Below are 20144 nucleotides of genomic sequence, written 5' to 3'. Positions count from 1 at the left end.
CTAATTTCTTTCTATTTTTAGTAGAGATGTAGTCTCGCTCTTGCTCAGGCTGGTCTCGAACTCCTGAGCTCAAACGATCCACCCGCCTCGGCCTCCCAAAGTGCTAGGATTGCAGGTGTGAGCCACCGCACCCAGCCTCCCCATACTCCTTTTTGATGGAGCATCTTATGGGACCTGTGTTCTGCAGAATGTTGAGAAACTCTGATTTAATCTAACCCCTTAGTTCTAGATAGAAAAGATACTAAATTGCAAAGTTCTGCTGTCAAGTTGAAAATCAGCATGTTACAAGAAGCTGCCAGGAAGAGACACAACATCCATTATCAGAGTTCCTGACAAACTGGACCGAGAACACCTGTCCCTGCCTCCCGAATTGCTTCTGAAACTCAGGGCAGGACTCCCTGCTGCTGCCGCTGTCACTGTCACACCCAGGGAACAATCAGCCAGGGGGTGGGGGGCACTGTGATGGCTGTTTCCTCACACCTGGGGCAGCTGCTTTACCCTCAAGTTCCTGGGTGACCCACAGACATTGTACCAAACGGAAATGAAAATCACCTTACATGCAGAAGCATATTTACCCAGAATTCTGAAAGTGCAACAAACTAGATCCTTAAATGAATGTGTTTTTTGAGAAAAAGACTAATGTCAAGTAATTAAGCTAACATTGACATTCTTTTCTTTGTATTGTTCTGTATTTTGAGTGATTTATAGGACAGGCAAGAGGGTCACGTCACACTCAGGCTAATTTCCTGCACTGACATTTAAAGTGCTGTAAAACGATCTGCACGATGAAATGTTTTTAGAGATGAATTATTTAAATTTCTTGAGGGCATGAATTATATTCACATTGTATCCCTAATGACTAGCACAGGGCTTGGCATACATTATCCACATAGTGACAAATATGTTTGCATTAATTAGTAAATTATAATCTAATGATCGGGCTTTAATAAAATTAAATAATGCTAATAATACACTAACAGCACTATGTCATCCTATCTTTTCTAACACTAATGTTATCCTATCTTTTCAGAAAATCTCAAAGATAGATTTCTTGACCTATCATGTTCAGGGACTATGGATTCTGGTTAAGGCTTATGAACAGAAGGTACTAACCACCCTTCATTTGTAATCTTCTGGTTTAATAAATAACCACACTGCAATGTGGTATTAGGCAATAATAAATGCGGTCATTTCCATGTTTGACTTTTAAACACACGCACGTAGAATTGGAATGAGTTGGTGGATATCAAGTCCTATCTTCCAGTCACTGCAGAATTTCCCTCTAAACCACTTGACCTATACTTAAACATCCCCTGAGATAACGTACATAGTAACAACCCTGAAGAACTGTGCCATCCCAGAGGCCCTTCTGAATCATCAAAGAAAAATTAGGTCATGTTGGTAAATTATAGTTTGTGTTATGTATTTTCATTCATTGACTAAAAACTTTTTTAGCACCTACAATATATAAAGCAACTTCCTAGGTCCCATAAGTGGAATAAAGATAAAACACAGATCATCCCTTAAGACGCCTGTGGCCTTACAGGATGGATGGGGCACGCCCATAAGTAATTACAGCACTAGGCGGAATTATGACATGCTGGTGATGTGTTGTGTTAGTTTATAGTTCTTTCAAAACTAGTTTATATTTTTTTCAAAGCTGGTAGTCTATAATTAAGCAGATTACCCAGTGTGTTAGATCATCTCGTTCACTAACTATTCTGGATAAATGGAAGGTTACAACACCCGGTAAAATGACATCACGTTTTACTAGCAGTCATCAGCATCACCCAAGAGCCTTGCTTCTCATTTGACGGCAGGGCAGGACCATCCCAGCAAGGTCCTGCTGATCAGCACTGAGTCACTTACATTAGACACACGATTCACCTCAACTGGATAGGCAAGGAGGATGAATCACAATGACATGGGAACCTGAACTGTGTTGGGGGTGGGTTTCAGGGTTGCTTCCAGGAAGCTGGATACTTGTGCATGCTGCAACACACTAGTAGACAGGCCAAGCTGTGTTCAAGTGACAACCAGAAATGGGATCAGTAGGGACACGCAAATTGTCCCTGGCTTTGTGGAGTGGCTCTATCTGAACAGATAGTGGATCTGTGGGGGAGAAGGTTATGGAGGGAGGAGAGAGGACCTACCTGTCCACACCCTAGAAATGACCACAACTTGAGGATATGAACCAACTTTTAAATTCTGATTTAGGCTGAATTTTTACCTCCATATTAAAAGCAAAAAAAAATTTATAGGACCAACCTCCAAAGATCATTAAAGAATGTGTCCTTCATTTATTAGGAACAATGCTGTTGGAGAAGATTGGACTACACCTTTTGTGAACCAAGAATCCAGAATTCAATGCTGTTAGCATTGAAATAAAATACACGACAACTTAGCCAGGCATGGGGACGCACCTGTAGTCCCAGCCACTCTTGAGGCTGACGCAGGAGGACTTCTTGATCTCAGGAGTTTGAGGTTGCAGTGACCCATAATGACACCACTGCACTTCAGCCTGGGTGACAGAGAAAGACTCTGTCTCAAAAAAAAAAAAAAATAGTAATGAAAAGAAAAGATACACACAACAAATTAGCATCAAAATAAACATTGTACATATTTCCCTATTTGTATCTTTTGCCTTGAGAATTTGGTGATAAAAATACTTTTTACATGTGGACACATTTCTCATAACATTAAATGTTGTAAATCATTAATTTCAACAAAATTGAGATATGGGTTAACAATGAGGATGCTCATAATTTAACTTCTTTGCATTTCAAACTAGGACTGGGATCATGACCCCTAATTCTGAGGAAAATAATGTGGACAAAGGATCCGTTTTGTCCTACAGCTCCTTATAACCTTGGGTGACCCAAAGACCCCTGCAAAGAGCAATGCCCAGTGGTCCAGGGAGTCATGCTTCTCTTCTTCCTCCCATTTGGTCCACACCAGGGAAGCAGTAGCAGTGGCGCCCACCCTAGGATCACCCTCTAGAGTTTTGATATCTGATTTCTTTTTTTTTTTTTTATGGGAGCCCAACCTCACTAGTAATTTAATTACAGAGTCCATTCATTTGTTTCCTATTCTTATACCAGCTGGAGATTGTGCCTACCTTGGCTTATCTGTAATGTGGGCAGATATGATTTGCTATTAGGTCTTGGCAAGAGGGGCCCCTCCCCGGGGGCCCACTGTTCAGAGAGCCCTACCCTGTCCTCTTCTGCTCAGTCCTCCCCACTGGGCAAGGAGTCCATGGCTAAGTGGATTTGCTCACCAGGGCCGTGCCCCCCTTTTAGGCTGTATTCCAGGTACCCGGGCCCCAGAATTCCCTGCCTTGCTTCTAGGACTGGTGTGGGGCTCTTCCCCCTAGTCTTCTGAGGATAGACCTCACACTTGGTGTGACACCATAGGCCCAAGTGGCAACCACAAAGAGGTGGAGCTATGGCCAGAACTTGGGCATATGGGGTGAGGCGCACATCCTGCCTGTGTGAGGCCCTTCATGACGTGGGCTGGCCCCGGGGAGGTGGGAAGGAAAAGCGTCCGTCTGGGCTAGGACTGCCCTCCCTGAAGCACTGTGTTTTGGTGTGGAGCTCTGAGGAGCTGTAATATTCTAAATTCAAACTGATTTTCCTGTGTCATTATACAAGTATATCTGTCAAGGTAAAAAACTAGTTTTTTGGCTTTGGCTATAATTCTTAAATATTTAGACATATGACACATGGGTTTTCATTTTCACTCTTGCCCCAGGCCCCGCAAAACGTGGGACTGGGCCTGCTCTTGGAATAGTTTTGATTTTGAGTTTGTTTAAGATTCTAATATGAAGGGTCTGGTAACATAAAGGGGGTTGAAGTGCGGGTAATGGGTGGGCGACCAGGTCAAAACAGCATTGCTGCCAAGCGACCTTCCAACTGTGTCCCAAGGTCCTGCTCCCACTCCCTGACTGGACAGTAGAAACTCCTGTGCACGTGCATGTGCCTGCATGTGTGTGTGCGTGTGTGTGTTTAACATCCACTGAGAACCAGAAAAATATGACATGGCTGTTTGCAAATAATCCAGACTCCACGCTGATGCTCCGTCCTAGACTGCCACCAGCTCCTCTTCCCAGCTGACTTCCTTAAACTGCTTGGAGTTAGGAGCTGAGCACTTTGCGGGACTCTTTCTTCCAGGCAAAGAAGAATGAACTACAAAGGAAATCCGGCCAGGCTTCCTTGAACCCCACTTCACTTCAGCAAATCCCTAAGCCTTTCTGTTTTGTCAGCTGTAAAATGAGCAGACTAATTCCGCCCTAGCTCCTAGGGCAAGGAGTGGCAGGTTTAATTAATGATGATTGTGACGGGCTTTGTAATGTAAAGTCGTATATAAATGAAAAGGAGTTTTAGAGCGACTTTATCCCAAGTTAGCTAAGTTTGGAGTGCATCCCGCTTTCCACTGCCATGGTTAAGCCTCTAAGCCCTGATCACAGACCGCTGCAGACTTCGAGGGTGCAGAAAGGCGCAGCCGGACTCACATTACCTGAACAGAAAGCCGGGCTTGGTTACGGGAGTGAAGGACGGAGCGCGAAATCAGTGCAGTCCCAGATGTCTGGGGGGCAGCACCAAGATTCACGGGGTCCAGCTGGTGGCAGAAGATAGGCTGGTTTCTGCAACCAGAGTACAAAGAACAAGGTGTCTCCATTTATTCCTGGGACTGTTCTGGAGAGATCCTTGAGATCTAAAGTGTCACACTGAGGGAAGAGCTCTTTCGGAAGATCTCCCCTGCAGTTCGCCCTGTCACCCCTGCCTTAGGTTGCTGGCTGGCAGCTCACGACAGCAGTATTTGCTTCAAGGCCAGCGTTGACTGAGAACACGGGACAGGGGTCAGGCCATCTAGGATCCATTCTTCCTGTAAAGTCTCGTGTCTTACTCATGGGGGTTTCCTTCCATGGTTCACTTAAAGACATGGCTATGTGAGTTACCAGAAGTCACACTGGTCCTGCTGAGAATCAGGACCTGGGAATTGTTGATCACTCTGACCAGCATGGCATTTCTGTCTCTCCCGCATGACTCACAGCATCCATATGCAGCGCGCCATAACTTTTATACACTTAGTGGGCACGATCATTCCTTCCATTAATCCCCTGGAGCCTTGTGTTTCTAGGATGGCACATCATATTCAGCGCCATGTTATACTGCCGCTTGCACAGCCTCTTCCTTAATATCAGATGACCTTGAGCTCCTTGAAAACCCCAAGAGGGTCTTAAGCATTTTTACATTGCCCTCCAGATCAGTGCTGTCCTCATCGGAGACACACACACAAAAAATACTTGTTCAAATGCATTGGAAATAAAAAGACCTAAAGAGTTGTGAAAATGACAGAAGGCCTAATGCCCACTAGTGAGCTTCATTTTCAAAAATTATAAAAAATTCTTGGTGGAAAAGCTAAGTACAATATATTGGTTAAGAGCAAAGGTCTTCAGCTTCAGACAGACTCAGGTTTATATCTTACTTCTACAAGTTACCATTCATGAGATCTTGGGAATGGTACTTAACTATCTCTGTGCCTTCATCCCCTTATCTGTAAAATGGGGATAATCATACTATCTGTGTCATAGAGATGTTGTAAAGATTAAATGAAATAATCCATGTGGCATGCTTACACAAAATAAGTGTTCAGGTAGTATCATCATCATCATCATCACCATCAGAGATTGTAGGGGAAGGAGTCTTAGTTGCTCTCAGAGCCTAAGCGTATAGCCTTTGCATTTAACAACATGCCCCATAGTTCCCTCAACGCACCTTGTAAGTCAGAAGCAGGAACCCTCTTAGATCAGAACCTCCATATTTTCTGCTTCTCACCTCTAATTTCAGATTTCATTGTTTGGCCACTTGAAGAAGTGTGAGTAAGAATGTTTTCATTGAGACATACCGTGAGGGCTGTTTAAAAAGATACTTTGCAAATAAACTACTTGTATGTTATACATAGTAATTTTTTGGTTGTAAAATATATTGTTAGGCACATGTAGATCCTTGCAAACTGACTTGGTCCTCATATGTGTGGTATGTCTTTAGTTTAGATGGTTTTCCTCTTCAACATGTGGTCCCCAGATCTGATTATTTTACATGGAAAAAAAATGGCTTCGTTATAAACATTCATCACCAATTTGGAGAAGTTTATGGAGAAGATGTTTTCAGTTAACAAACTATGTCCAATTAATGCTCAGAGTTTCAGAGAGAAGGCAGAGCAACAGTGAGACAGCCCGAAGGGGAGGACTTAGAGCCACAAGCTGTCTTGCCAGAGGCAGCAGGGACGACTGCTTGGACACCTTGTCAGACACGTTGAGGGGCTTCTGTTCAGTCTGTGCCTCCTTTCTTAAGAGCTTCTCCCACTATCACCCCAAGTTCTTCTGCTGCTCTGGCCACAGATGATTGGGGCAGACAATCCTAACCCAAGCAAGACACCGTAATCTCTCTCCAGGGCAACTGAAATTGGGACACAGGCCTTTGGTCAGTCACAGTTGGCCCTGGAACTAGGACAGCATGTAACAGGGGGCTGGCGTGGCCATTTTCGCCATGTACCCTGGGAGGCAGAGGAAACCGGCTGTGGAGAGAGGACACCGAAACAGCGTCAGGGAGAAAGACAGATGAGAAACCAGGTCACCCCAAGAGAAAAAGGGAGGTGGCAAGAGCATAGTTGTCTCCATTCCCAGTGGCCTCTCAGGGCTTTGTTCCCACCCTGTGAGGCCCGGCTGCCCTTCCTGCCCTGGCCTGTGTCCAGTATGTGCTCCATTTTAGCTCAGGCAAGTGTGAGATGTCTTTGTTGCTTGAAACCCAAGCAGTCCTGGCTAAGTCACTGGGCTGGCAGAGAGAGGGGCTAAGCCATGGGTTCTGACCACACAGAAAGGGGCTGCCTGTTCATGCCCACCCTGGTAGTCTCATCACACCAGCCTGTCAAAATCACACACGCACGCAGGCAATTTTTGCTGATGATAAAATTAAATGCAACAGATTCATGATTCTTCCAGAAACAATGCTCTCTTTAGTCACTCTCTTGTGTAGTGGGGAAGTAGGTGGCATTACAGATGGCACACTCAGAATTTTTCCTAACACTGAATATTTCTACAGGGGTATGTGTACCTGCGGCTGACATTGGTCATGTGTGTTGCAGCAACAAAACAAACAGGATAGGCACTGGTCTCGCCAATTCTTCTACTGATTGGTCCGTCCCATTACTGGGCCATCTGACACTAATCTGAAGTTTTGGCCCTGCCCCAGCTTCAGGAGCAAATCCTGTGTCTAGCTAAGGGCTCTAAGGAACTTTGTTTCAGTAGTTCAGGGGACAAAGTTAGGTTACCCTGTGACTTGTCCTGGCTTTGATCAAATGCCCCGGTTCTGGCTTCTGGGCTTCTGCTTTCATCCTGGGTTGAGTCTCACTTCTGATTCCCTGTTGTAGGACCTGAGTCCTTGATTACTCAGGCTTCAGCCCCTGCCTCCACCAATGAACCAGGTCCCTGGTCCCTTCCAAATAATTACTCTAATTTGTTTCCATCTCTTCTCCCAGGGTAATGCACTGAAACACAGACCAGGCTGAGACCTTGCACCTGCCCCTTGTCCTACCTGCCAGTCTGAGCCACTCACATTCTTCTTCCCAACATCTCCCCACCACTCCACCACCTACAATTTCAGTGCTGCCAGTAACTGTATTTGCTTCCTTATGGGATACCTACCTTTTTCCACCTGCTAGATCTTTCTATCTTTGACAGTCCCTAAACCACCATATTACCTGTTACTACTCTGAGAATCCATGTGGTCCCAAAGCTCTGCCTGCGTGGGAGATCTCCTTCCACTGACTTCAACTGGGCACCAATCACAATGCCTAGCATGCATCAGGGTGACAAAGAGGCAGTATGGTACTGTCGAATGAGAGTGACAGGAGCGTGGGAATCTTAGCAGACGTGAGTTCCAATCCTTGCTCCTCCACTTGGACAAGTTTCTTAATTTCTCTAGAACCCAAAAGAGTTGTTGAAAGGATTGTATGAGACAATGTGCCTGGCAAAAATTAGCAGATATCTAATAAAATAAACCTGTCTTTCTTTCCTGCACTTAGATTTGTCTAACAGCTTTATTGAGTTAAAATTCACATACCATACAATTCACCAATTGAAAACATACAGTTCAATGGCATTTAGTATATTCACTGCACTTACGTGTCTTAAAATACAGTTACAGCATGAGGGATATGAGGTCTAATAACAGTTTTAAAAAGACTTAGGATTTTAGTCAGCTATAAATTTATGTAAATCACTAGTGAGATACCATTGCATTGACAAAGAAAACCACCCTTTGTGATACTGGGCTGTACGGATACACATATGATAATCAGAACAGGACAAGTCATACTTGCTTGTTATGCTGAGCTGGAAGTATGTTCCATCACTGGGCCTATTTCAACAGGAATATGGGCAGACTGGAGCATGCCTAGAGAAATGTGATAGGGATGACGAGAAACTGCAAATACTGTTTGTAGGAGCCAGTGCTACTCATCCTGGAGAAATAAAGCCTTAGAGGAGATGAAACACCATCCTCAATTAGCTCTAGGGCTGTTGTTAGGAAAATGAGTGATATGTATTTCTCTGTTCCCTCCCTAGGCCAGAAACTTAATAGGTGAATTTAAGTCAAAAAGCAAGCAGATTTTTGACACAATATAAGGAACAATTAGAGCTATCTAAAATTAGAGTGGATTGTCCCTTCCTAACCTGAAATTCTATATTTATTACCACATTATTGACAAGTCAGAAAGCACTGTCTTACAGAGCTCTTACTCTATGTAATGTGTTGCACTGAGGCAGGTGAAGTTATCAAGTATCTTCTTTATTCAGGACCAATGGTCCAGTTTATAGACTAGTCTAGTGGTCCATTCTTCCTCCTATTTTTCATTCCTGCTCCCTACTTTTTGATCAGAGGATAGAGAAAAGGAAGCCCCAAAGCATCAATATAGATATTTTATTAGCAGTTTTGATTATGATGGAAATATTCCAAAAATAAGACTTAGGCATTACCTGATGAAGAGATTGTGCTCATCAACTCCCAACTATCCATAAAGTGACTTTACCTTAGTAGCTTAAAATTGGCCATGGTAGGCATATTTCTATTACAAAAATTAGCAAACACTGTTGATCAGCACACATACCCCCTCCTCCTGCCCACCCCCAACCCACTGACCAGTGGTGCCCCACTGCTTGAGAGACTGGGCCATCCAGTAACTACAGAGTTGGCACTGCTAATAATGATAACAGGCCTTCTCCTAGACTGTTGGGCTATGTGTCTCTATAAAAAATATATTTAGAGACAATGGTATTTAACTTTCATGTAGGGCCATTTGGAATTTAAGTAGTTTAGTTAACTAGTTTCAGATAAGCAGTATATTTAAGGGAAAATATTAAGGGAACACTAGACTCATTCTCACCTGCCTTCTAGGCCACATATATCTGCTCTAGGAAAACTCACAATAACCATGGTCTGTATGTTTAAGGAGCCCGTTATGCATCTACTTGTGGAGTGGCTGTGTAACCGACTAGAACACATCTCCAAGACAAAGGCCTCCTGGAAACTGGAAATGGGAAGATGAAGCTCTCTGCTGGCCAGCGCTTGTCCTACACAAGTGTAGGACATTGTGCCACCTATTGGCTCGTGAAAGAACAACCTCTCAGCTTTTGAGTCAAAGGTAAAAGACTCCAGCAAGTATTTTCTGCAGATGGAGCATATTCATAACCTTCCTTAAGGCAGAACTATCATAAAGGCATGCATTTTACAAGTTTTTATAAGGGAAATCACCATTAGCCCAAGATTCCCAAAGCCAACTGATTTCCTACTGTCAACAAGCACTAGGCATTACAGTTGGCGTTTAGTGAGCACTTGCAGTATACTATGCACTGTCTCATTTTATCTTCATAAAACCTTATGAAATAGGTATAAATATTTTCATTTCGCAGATGGAGAAACAATTTAGAGAGGTTAAGCAGCTATTAGAATTAAGTTCTAGGAAACAGGATTTACATTGCCCACTGCTTTGTATCTAGCTGACATTCCATAAATAGTTGAATAAGTTTTTTAATGTGAATAGAGTACCATTCTTATTAATACTTTGAGCCCTTTAACCTATTAGCCTTTTAATCAGATTTTATCTAAGAGAAAACAGAATGCTTTTCATTTATTTTGCTTGTTCACACTTCCAAGGAAAGAAGCAGCAGAGCTCACTGCAGTGTCTCATGAACTCCACAATAACTTTGAATTATTTTCCTAATTTTAGAAACAAGTTAACTGAGGCTTAGCCAGAACTCAGCGGCCTTTTGGTCTATTCATCATGCAAAGTTGAGACACAGGAATGATCAAAGGCATGCTCCCAGAAGGATTGAGTAACATTATAACTGGAAGGAAGGATTCTGGATAACTGGAATGGTCAGTCCTCAAAACACAAATATCAAGTCAGTTGTGTTGAATATGGCACTCAACCACCGGAGTGCCGATTATGCACTGCACTAGGCATCAGGGAGATGAGCCCAAATGCTGGTCTTCAAGAAGCCTGTGGACTTTTAGGCCGGGTGTGGTGGCTCATGCTTGTAATCCTAGCACTCTGAGAGGCCGAGGCAGGAGGATCGTTTGAGCTCAGGAGTTCAAGACCAGCCTGAGCAAGAGTGAGACCTCATTTCTACTAAAAAAATTAGAAAGAAATTAGCTGGACAACTGAAAAAAAATATATATATATATAAAATTAGCCAGGCATGGTGGCACATGCCTGTAGTCCCAGCTACTTGGGAGGCTGAGGCAGGAGGATCACTTGAGCCCAGGAGTTTGAGGTTGCTGTGAGCTAGGCTGACGCCATGGCACTCTAGCTGGGGCAACAGAATGAGACTCTGTCTCAAAAGAAAAAAAAAAGTCTATGGACTTTTAGAGAAGAGAAGATATAGAATCACAGGAAAAGAGAAATAGCAGTACAAGAGCATTTAAAAAAAAAAAAAAACCCCACACAAGACAGCAGTGGTTATTGGGAAGTGACTAATGTAGGCAATAAGAGTTCAGAAAAGGGAGAGATTACATTTGCATAAATTCATGCTGGCCTCAGCATCTTTATAAAATATCTTTGCTATGATCCATGGGGTTACAATGAAGTCTGAGAAAGCACCTTGCTTCTAAGTAGCTCACTTTCTTCTCTGGAGCCTCAGGCAGATAGTGAGAATGTTTGCAGGAAGCAGGAGCAGGGGGGATGAGAAGGCCACAGACCTGACAATCGAGGCAGGCAGGACAGGTGCCGGGAGATCTCACCTGGCTACGAAGCTTGGGCATTTTGAAATATTAATTAATGATTTTTTTCTCCCAGTATTTCCCCCTTTCCTCCTTTCCTCCTCCCAGTATCTCCCCCTCTTTAAGCAGTAGGAGCCTGTAGTTATTTCTGGGCTTCACTTTTGCAAATTCTAAGCCCTCTGGAGAATTTACAGCAGTGGTTCTCAACCCTGGCTGTTCATGGAATCAACTGGGGAGTTTTAAAAAATATTGCCACATGGGTCCCACCCCCAAATACTCTGATTTAATTGACCTGGGTGCTCCTTTGGTGATTCTAATGTGCAACCATGTTTGAGTATTATTGACTTAAAGGGTTCCTAAATATGATAAGAGAAAATGAGCTTTTCTGGAATGAACAAAATGTCTTGGAGAAGCAGGGGATGAAGGGTGCTTTCCTGCTCCAGTCTAGAGAAATATCCTTGATTTGTTACCCTAGGGCAGGGGTCCTCAAACTTTTTAAACAGGGGGCCAGTTCACTGTCCCTCAGACCGTTGTAGAGTGCGCACTGTGGGCACCGGACGAGTTGGCTGCTAAGCAGGACAGGCAGTGGAGGCAAAAACACCCGGAGGGCTGGATAAATGTGCTAGGCGATCTGTATGTGCCCTCGGGCCCGTAGTTTGAGGACACCTGCCCTAGGGTAACAGGCATCTGGGCTCTGGCTTTCTTACAGCCTCACTAGGGAGGTGGGAAGACTCCAGAAAGAATGGCAGTGTGGTGTATGTGGGCCAGTGCTTCTCACACAGGGGTGTGCCTGTGAATCACCATTGTGCAAATGCAGAGTCTAACTCAGCAGATCCAGGGTGGGGCCTGAGAGTCTGTATCTCCTAAACATTGTAGTTGATACCAGCGCTGCTGGTCCACAAAGTGGCAAGTATCTACACGGCTAGGATTATGGGTCATCTCCTTGAAGATTCCCGGATCCATTTCAGGAACAGAACAGGAGGAGCCACCGCCTGTCATACCTGAAGGGTCCCACAGGCAGGGACAATGGACATTGCTGCAGTGACCTAGTTTGATTGATGACTGAAGAGCAGATGGACCCCAACTGCAAAGGCTAAAAGGGGAGCACGTCCTTGCAAGGGATCCTCGTGTCAGGGTCCTGGCAGAGCACAGATGGCCCACTCAAAGGGATGACTGAAGAGAAGTCCATGAAGGGACTATTTACCAGGTTGAGGCAGGATTAATGGAAACCAACAAAGGATTGCGAGTGAGTCACCACTCCTCAGGTAGAAGGGCCAGAAGGGGAGGAAGTGGTGATGGGAACCCCATGAGAACTGTTGGAAAGGGACACCTGAAGCAACTGTTGCCTTTAGAGAAGCAGCTACCTGAGAGCAAATGGCCCATCAAGGATAGCTCCAGGGGAGTAAGTACCCCAACCTGGCTCTTCTCTGGCCCTCTGATTTCCTGCTGATGTCTCCCCTTGGCTCAAGCCACCTAGAAACCAGAGGACAAGGGAACCCAATGGATACAGCCCACCAAAGCCAGCCTCAGAGCGGGGTGAAGGATGGAGAGCAGATCTGGAGGGGGACATATGCAGAAAATCCAGCACGGTCTCCAACAGTGAGGTGGAATGTTCTGCCAGCCCAGCCCAATGGGGGCTCAGCTCCGGTTAGGAACTAAGTTGGTACGGAAAATAAAGAAAATCAACTCTGGGAGGCCGAGGCAGGATGACTGCTTGAGGCCCAGAGTTCAAGACCAGCCTGAGCAAAAGCAAGACCCCGTCTCTACAAAAGATACAAAAATAAGCCAGGCATGGTGGCTTACTCCTGTAGTTCCAGCTACTTGGGAGGCCGAGGCAGGAAGATTGCTTGAGCCCAGGACTCTGAGGCTGCAGTGAGCTATGATTGTGCCACTGCACTCTAGCCTTGGTGACAGAGCAAGACTCTGTCTTAAAAAAAAAATGATAAGAAAAGAAAGTTACACCAGAGTTTGCTTACCCCTTGTCGATGGGAGCTCACCTGAGAGTGTCAGCATGTCAACATCCTCATGAATAACCAATGGATTGCAGCCACTACAGTTGGCACTTTGGGGACAAGGCTGTGATCTTTTTGGAGTACTGTTATGCAGGAGAGAGGTGGACTTTCAGAAGTTGCTTCTGATTTCAGGAGTGTGTTGAGCATGAGCCACAAGCACTTTGATACCTGCCAACAAGTGGACAACAGAAGGGAGAGAAAAAGCAGGCAGCCTTGTTAAAGTTCGCTGATCATGCACATTTCTCTAAGCCTCCTAGAAAAATACTTAGAAGGGCAGAGGCATGAAAAGTTATCTTTAGGGCTCCCAACGCACACTCTGAATTTCCTAGAAACTAATCTAAACCTCCTGATCATCTTTCTGGGAAAGAACTTCAGCCCAAGGGAAAGGTAAGGATCTGATTTATTTAGAATAGCTCTTGGGGGCCTGAAGTTTAGCACTAGTTGGGTTCCTGGCTTCACCTGTCTGAACACCTGTGAGTCTTCCCAGTGTCTGAAGCTGGAAAAGGGAGAGGGAAGTAGGGATGGCTACACACTTCTCAGGTGAAGGGAGCCAGGTGCCGAATGTGTGATTTCAGGGGTACCTTCTGAGACCTGGCCACATAGAACAGCTGCAGAGTTCTCAGGGCAGTAAATGGAATTTCCATTTACTGGTATCTCACAGTTCTTTGGAAAGCCAGGTGGGAGCTCCGTATGCAGGATCCCTGAGAGGAGGCTGCCAAGGCAGAGGGACTCTACCTGTGTTCCCCTTCATCTGCCATCAGTGCAGGGGCCACAGGACATTTTAGGAGAAATTGAGCTTTGGAAGATGAATCAGAGTTATAAGTAGAATCCAGGTCTTCTCGACTTTGAGAGTTTTACTTCTCCTGCTGCCAGAATGCCTCAGAGTTTTCGACACTGTGCTGTGCTTTGGCTAAAGAACTGAAGCTGCCTAGGCCTGATCATTAGAAATTGTTCTGAGATCTACTACACATTATGTGCCAAAATAAATTGCAGGTTAAAAAAGTTAAAGAATAAATATCACAACAAAAGAATTCGAAGAGAGCATAAACATTTCGTTGATCCTGAGATGACCAAGGCCTGTCTAAGCACAATAGCAAAAAGATAGCAACAGGTTTGAAATGTGTATGTGTATGCAAGTGAATTATCATATTAAAATCTTCTGTATGATTAAAAAATCATCAAAAATAAAATTAATAAGAAAGAAGTTGGGAAAAATATTTGTAACATATATGATTAACAATTAATATCCTTAATATAGGAGGATGAAGAAGAAATAGATGATCATCCCAATAGAAAAGTGCTAATGGCCAATAAACACATGAAAACTATTAATTAAAACAATAGTAAAATATGACAAAATACTACTTCAAAAATAATAGTTCTTCTGGATTAACTGAGACAGGAAAAACATAATATCCAATATTTTAAAGAGTCCAAAGAAAGGGGCATTCTTATACATTTACATCTGGAATGTTAATTGGTTTCACTTTTCTGGAGGGTAATTTGGCAATTTATACCTTAAAATGTGCATAACTTTTGACTCAGCAATCCTCCTCTACTGATTGATCATAAGGAAACAATCAAGAATATACCCATTGATCTGGGACAGTGCTCAGTATAAAGAAAAGTAAAAAAAAAAAAAAAAAAAAAAAAAAAAAAAGAATATACCCAAAAACTTATGTACAAGAATGTTTATTGTGTTGTTAATAGTGAAAAATCAGGAGGTGGGAGTACTGAATTAAGATTTGACAGAGTTGTGTGGTGGGGTACATGGGCTTCACTACTGTATTAGTTTTCTATTGTTGCTGTAATAAATTACCATAAAAGTAATGGCTTGCAACTACACAAATTTATTATCTTACAATTCTGTATTTCAGAAGTCTGACCCAGGTCGCAGTGGGGTACAACTTAAGTGTTGGCAGGGCTGTGTTCCTTTCTGGAGGCTTCAGGGCAGAGTCCATTTCCTTGCCTTTTCCAGCTTCAGGAGCTGCCCACACTTATTGCTCATGGTCCTTTCCTTCCACCTTCAAAGCCAGCAACATAGCATCGCTCAGCCCCTTCTTTCATCACGGCATCTCCTTCTCTCTCTTCCGTCTTCCTCTTCCACTTTTAAAGACCCTTGTAATTACACTGAGCCTACCAAGATAATCCAGGATAATCTTCCTAGATTTCACTTGCCAAGTAACTCCAGGTCCTGGGGATTAGGTCATTGATGTCTTTAGGGTCCATTATTCTGCCTATACATAGTATCCTACATCCCTATCTGCATGAAAATAATATTTATCAATATCTTATTATTTTAAATATCAAATATTTAAAAACCCAAACCTAACGTCCATTTTAGTATATGGGTAAAGTGAGGACATATGGTCATAGGATAAATGCTGTGTGCCCATTAGGTATCATAATGTAGGAAAATACGTAATAACATAGAGCAATGCTCATTAATTATATAGTAAGTGGCAGGGGAAAAAAATCAAGTCTAAAAAAGATTATGTAAAAGATGATCCCAATTACATAAAACCAAAACCCGAAATAAACCTACATGCAAGTGAGTCAAAAATGTTTAGAAGGACATAGGTTAAAAGTTAGCAGTGTTTATCTCTGGACGATAATTAAAATTTTCTTCTTTATGCATTTTCCTAGATGTATATTATACAGGCATTGTTTTTGCAAAGAGAAATAAAAGGTGATTAAGAACATCTAGTTAGTACAGTTTTCCAGTCAAGGGTCTCCCTAGTTTCTCAGCTTTCGGTCACACACCCGTCCTTCAAGTTCGTCTTTATCAAAATATTTCATGTCTAGCTATCGTTTTGGCATCGGCCACTTTGTCAGGCCCATTTGTTGGCTCTGGAAAGCAAGTGTAATCCTCCTCGGAGGGCAGGAAGGGGCCTCTGGCTGAACGAAGCGCAGCAGCGAATCTGCTCTTTAATTATTTTTTCAGAACAAAGCAACCCTGAGGCACAGCCTCACCACGCTGAGAACTTCGAAACCTGCACCTTGGAAGGGGGATCCACAAAGATACGAGCCTCTTGCATAACCTCGCTGGCACGTATTAATGGTTAATAATATTGCATTTTTTTAATGCACAAAAGAACAGAGAACAGTCGCATCGTCCGTGTGCCCACCCGCACAGCGAACCGAGAGCGGACGGGCTCGGTGGCCGGGGCCGCGGAGCTAGCGGCCCGCCCGGTTCCGGAAGGCGCGGGCAGGGAAGGCCCGAGGCGGCTCCCCGGCCAGCCGCACAACCGCCGAAGCCTGGCCCTGGGCGCCGCTGGCCCAGCGCAAAGCCGGCGGCCCTAGCCTGGGAGCGCGCTAGGTTCCACCGGCCGACCTTCACCCCGCACCTCAGGCCGGGCGGGAGCGGCCCCACCACCGAGAGGAGCGCCTAGAGCGGACGGGCCCGCCCCGCCTCTCCGCTCCGCTCCTCCCAGCCGCCTCTATCCCGGAAGTTGATGCAGAGCGCTAGATCGCGTGCTGCGCGAGTAGAGAGTGTCGTCTGAGAGGTCTGGACCAGCGGAACTCGGGAAAGCGTCAAGATGCCTGTGAGTTGTTTGCTTCGGCCCCCGGATTTGTTTCGGGGATCTCTGTCAGTCGAGGGCCACAGGGGGGACGGATGAGCCCGACGGCTCCCCAGGCCTGTGTGGCTCCCCGCCGAACGTGGCGAGGCGGCTGCGATCGCGCAGCGTCTGCCCGGGTGTGGGCATGTAGGGACTTGCCCGGGCAGCGCGGCGTGGCCGGCCTGCCTGGGCGTGGGCTGCGGTCTGGAGCCGCGGCTGGGAGGGCAACGGCTCCCTGGGTCACTTGTTAAGTCCCCTTGGTTTTCAGTGGGCGCCCGCGAGGCTGTGATCTTTGGGGTCCCGCTTGTTTCCTTTTTAAAAACTGTCTTCGTTGTTGCCTTATGTATTAATTCCATCAAGGACGGTCACGCCTCAGCCACTCAGAGTTCATGTCACATCAGATGTTGAACCCTGGGTGCAGAAGTCGCCCTAGCGTTGGCGTTCTCTGGTCCACTTCAGCGATTTCTACTCCCTGCGAGTCCAGGGTCCGGGCCGCGTTCTTAGCGCAGCGTCACAGTTTTGTTTTTATTGAAGACTGTTACTCGGCTGAGTAAAGGAAGAAAGGGTTAGCCTTACCATATGCTTCCTGATCGCCATAAAACCCTTTGGTGTAGGGACTTGGAGAACGCAAGAATTATAAACAGTATTGGTGGAAGATACTAACAGGCTTTTTACAAAATAACTTTTTAACATCTGAAGGATTGCCTCTGCCGGATATGACCGTTATAACTGTTTTCGCATGTATATTTCACGCATGATTAAATCTGCCAGCATTGTGATATAACTCTAGTAGTAATAATATGCTTTTTTTTAATTATTATTATTCAGTTGGCTAGAGATTTACTACATCCATCCTTGGAAGAGGAAAAGAAAAAACATAAAAAGAAACGGCTAGTTCAAAGTCCAAACTCTTATTTTATGGATGTTAAATGTCCAGGTAAGATTTCAAATCTTCATTCCTTTGTAAGGAACATTTCTGTAGGGATTGCTAACGTGGTGTGTATATTTAGGTACATTAGGATTCTCTATTGAGTGGAAGTGGGAAAACAGAATTAGAAATGTCATAAGGAAATGTCATTTTTATAATAAATGTACTCAGATCGTGTTAGAAACATTGGGGGAGGATAAGTGAAATGCGCATCCAAAGGGAATATGCTGTTTGTCTTAGTAAGTCTTTAAGTTGTTCAGATGGTGAGTTTTCTATTTCATGATACCATGAAAAGTCTGTTGGTTCTTCAGTCTAAAGCTATGCTGCCCAGTGTGGTGGCCGTTAGCCATAGTGGCACCAAGCACTTGAAATGTGGATAGTCAAAATGGAGATGCTCTTTAAATTTAAAATACACAGTGGACTTTGAAGATGTTGACATGAAAAAACAAAACAAAACATATTGATTACATGTTGAAATGATAATATTTTGGAAATAATTTCACCTTTTCAAAAATCTTTTTTATGCTGCCGCTAGAAAAGTTTATGTTACATATGTGGCTTGCTGTTGCACAACACTTAAGTTCTTAATTTTTACATATTATTAGAAATATGTTGAACAGGTGCTGTGCTTGCTTCTGCTTTTCACTTTTAACATACCCCCCCCCCATTTTTTTAGGTTGCTACAAGATTACCACAGTTTTCAGCCATGCTCAGACAGTGGTTCTTTGTGTAGGTTGTTCAACAGTGTTGTGCCAGCCTACAGGAGGAAAAGCCAGACTCACAGAAGGTATATCAATTAGCATTTTCTAACGAGGGATGAGATTTTATGTAAATGTTTCCCATCTTTACTCAAAAGTTTAAAGAAATTTTAAATTTTAAAATTCATTATTACCAAAATTATTTTTACCTTTCATTGTGTGCTCTTTCAGTAAAGAGTGCCCTGTTCTATGGCTAAATTTATACTCTGGACAACTATTATTTTCTTAAGTTTGTAATAGCCCATTATTTTGTGTTCATTCACTTAGTTTGCTTAATTTGGAATAAATTAAAAATAAATTGGAATGGAAGCAAAAGAGTAACTACATATAGTAGGACATAGGGAATTTTAAAACTATAGAATTTTAAAATTTATCCTGTAAAATTTCATTTCATGTATAATAAAATTAATGACTTAGGACAGATTTTTATCATTTCCAGCTAAGCAACAGATGACTAAGGTATAAATTAAAATGACAGAAGTTTTATTTTTATGAGCAACTACTTAATGATTAATATATAAATCAAATTTTAATTTTTCTTTCATTTTAGTGCAGTAAGAAAAAAATTTTTATAGTTTGCCATAGTGATACTTGTGGATTTACAATTCCGTAATGATATTTGAAATTTGCTTGTGATATTTTGGGGAGCTGTGAATTCTAAAACCAAGATCTATTTGGTGTGACCTGGTGAGATGTAAGTAAGAGGAGGGCATATGATATTTGTAAGAGTGATATTGCTCCTAAAGTACACTTGTAAGATTTCTGAAACTTTTATATCTTGTCATGATTTAGGAAATTTTTGCCCATATGCTGACAGATGGCTCAAAGAGTGCATCTGTACCAGCTTTCCAAATAGATCTGAAAAGAACTCTAATCAAAATTATTTTCTTGGGAAAATTATTCAGAATAGTTCATAAAAATTAAGAGTGCATCTACTGACAGCTTGCATAAAAGTTTTAACTGTTGAATTCAAGCTGGTGATCTTAAATAGACTTTATAGCATTTGAGAAACAGGAGTGACAGTTATAGTTGCATTAGAATAAACTCAGACATAACAATTTCTGGTATAAAAGGATAAATGTGTATATGAATATTTCTAAAACTTTTTTATTTAAAAAGTACTTTTCACCACTAAAATTATACCAAAGATGGAATGGACTGATGTTTAATATACTCTTGTGATTCCTTTCCAGGGTGTTCGTTTAGAAGAAAGCAACACTAATGACCTACACAACTTTCTGAATTTGTGTTATCTCACAGAAAGCCTTATCATAAGTTCAGTAATTCTAGTTAATCTACCAAAATAATTACATTTGATTTTGTAAGGTATATAACAGTGATTTCCTATTTTGGTGTCAGTTTTTCAATAAAGTTTTGATTATGAGTAGATCCTTTTTCCTTTCTTCTTTTTAAAGTATGTGTGAAAATGCCATACATGTATATATACTGTGTGTGTGAATTTGGTTTAAACATTTAAAAAATTAATCAGAATTAATTTGTGTCTCATTTCAAGAGTAGAAACCCTAAATATTTTATTTCTAGTTCTTTTCCAAACTGCTATGAATGAGACTAAATGATTACAAATGTAAGGTCCATTATTTGTTAAT

General features: G+C 43.0%; 1 protein-coding gene across 1 annotated transcript; it reads left to right on the top strand.

Moving 5' to 3' along the window:
- Window positions 1–16682: 16682 nt before the first annotated feature.
- RPS27L (ribosomal protein S27 like) lies at window positions 16683–19926 on the top strand. The gene is made up of 4 exons (XM_012758747.3): window positions 16683–16836; window positions 17680–17788; window positions 18456–18566; window positions 19731–19926. The coding sequence occupies exons 1-4, from the start codon at window positions 16831–16833 to the stop codon at window positions 19757–19759; spliced, it is 255 nt and encodes an 84-aa protein (XP_012614201.1). The 5' UTR covers window positions 16683–16830; the 3' UTR covers window positions 19760–19926.
- The last annotated feature ends 218 nt before the right edge of the window (window positions 19927–20144 follow it).

Source organism: Microcebus murinus, chromosome 6, assembly GCF_040939455.1.
Source record: "Microcebus murinus isolate Inina chromosome 6, M.murinus_Inina_mat1.0, whole genome shotgun sequence".
In the NCBI taxonomy this organism is placed as follows: domain Eukaryota; kingdom Metazoa; phylum Chordata; class Mammalia; order Primates; family Cheirogaleidae; genus Microcebus; species Microcebus murinus.
This window is presented reverse-complemented; position numbering and strand designations above follow the sequence as displayed.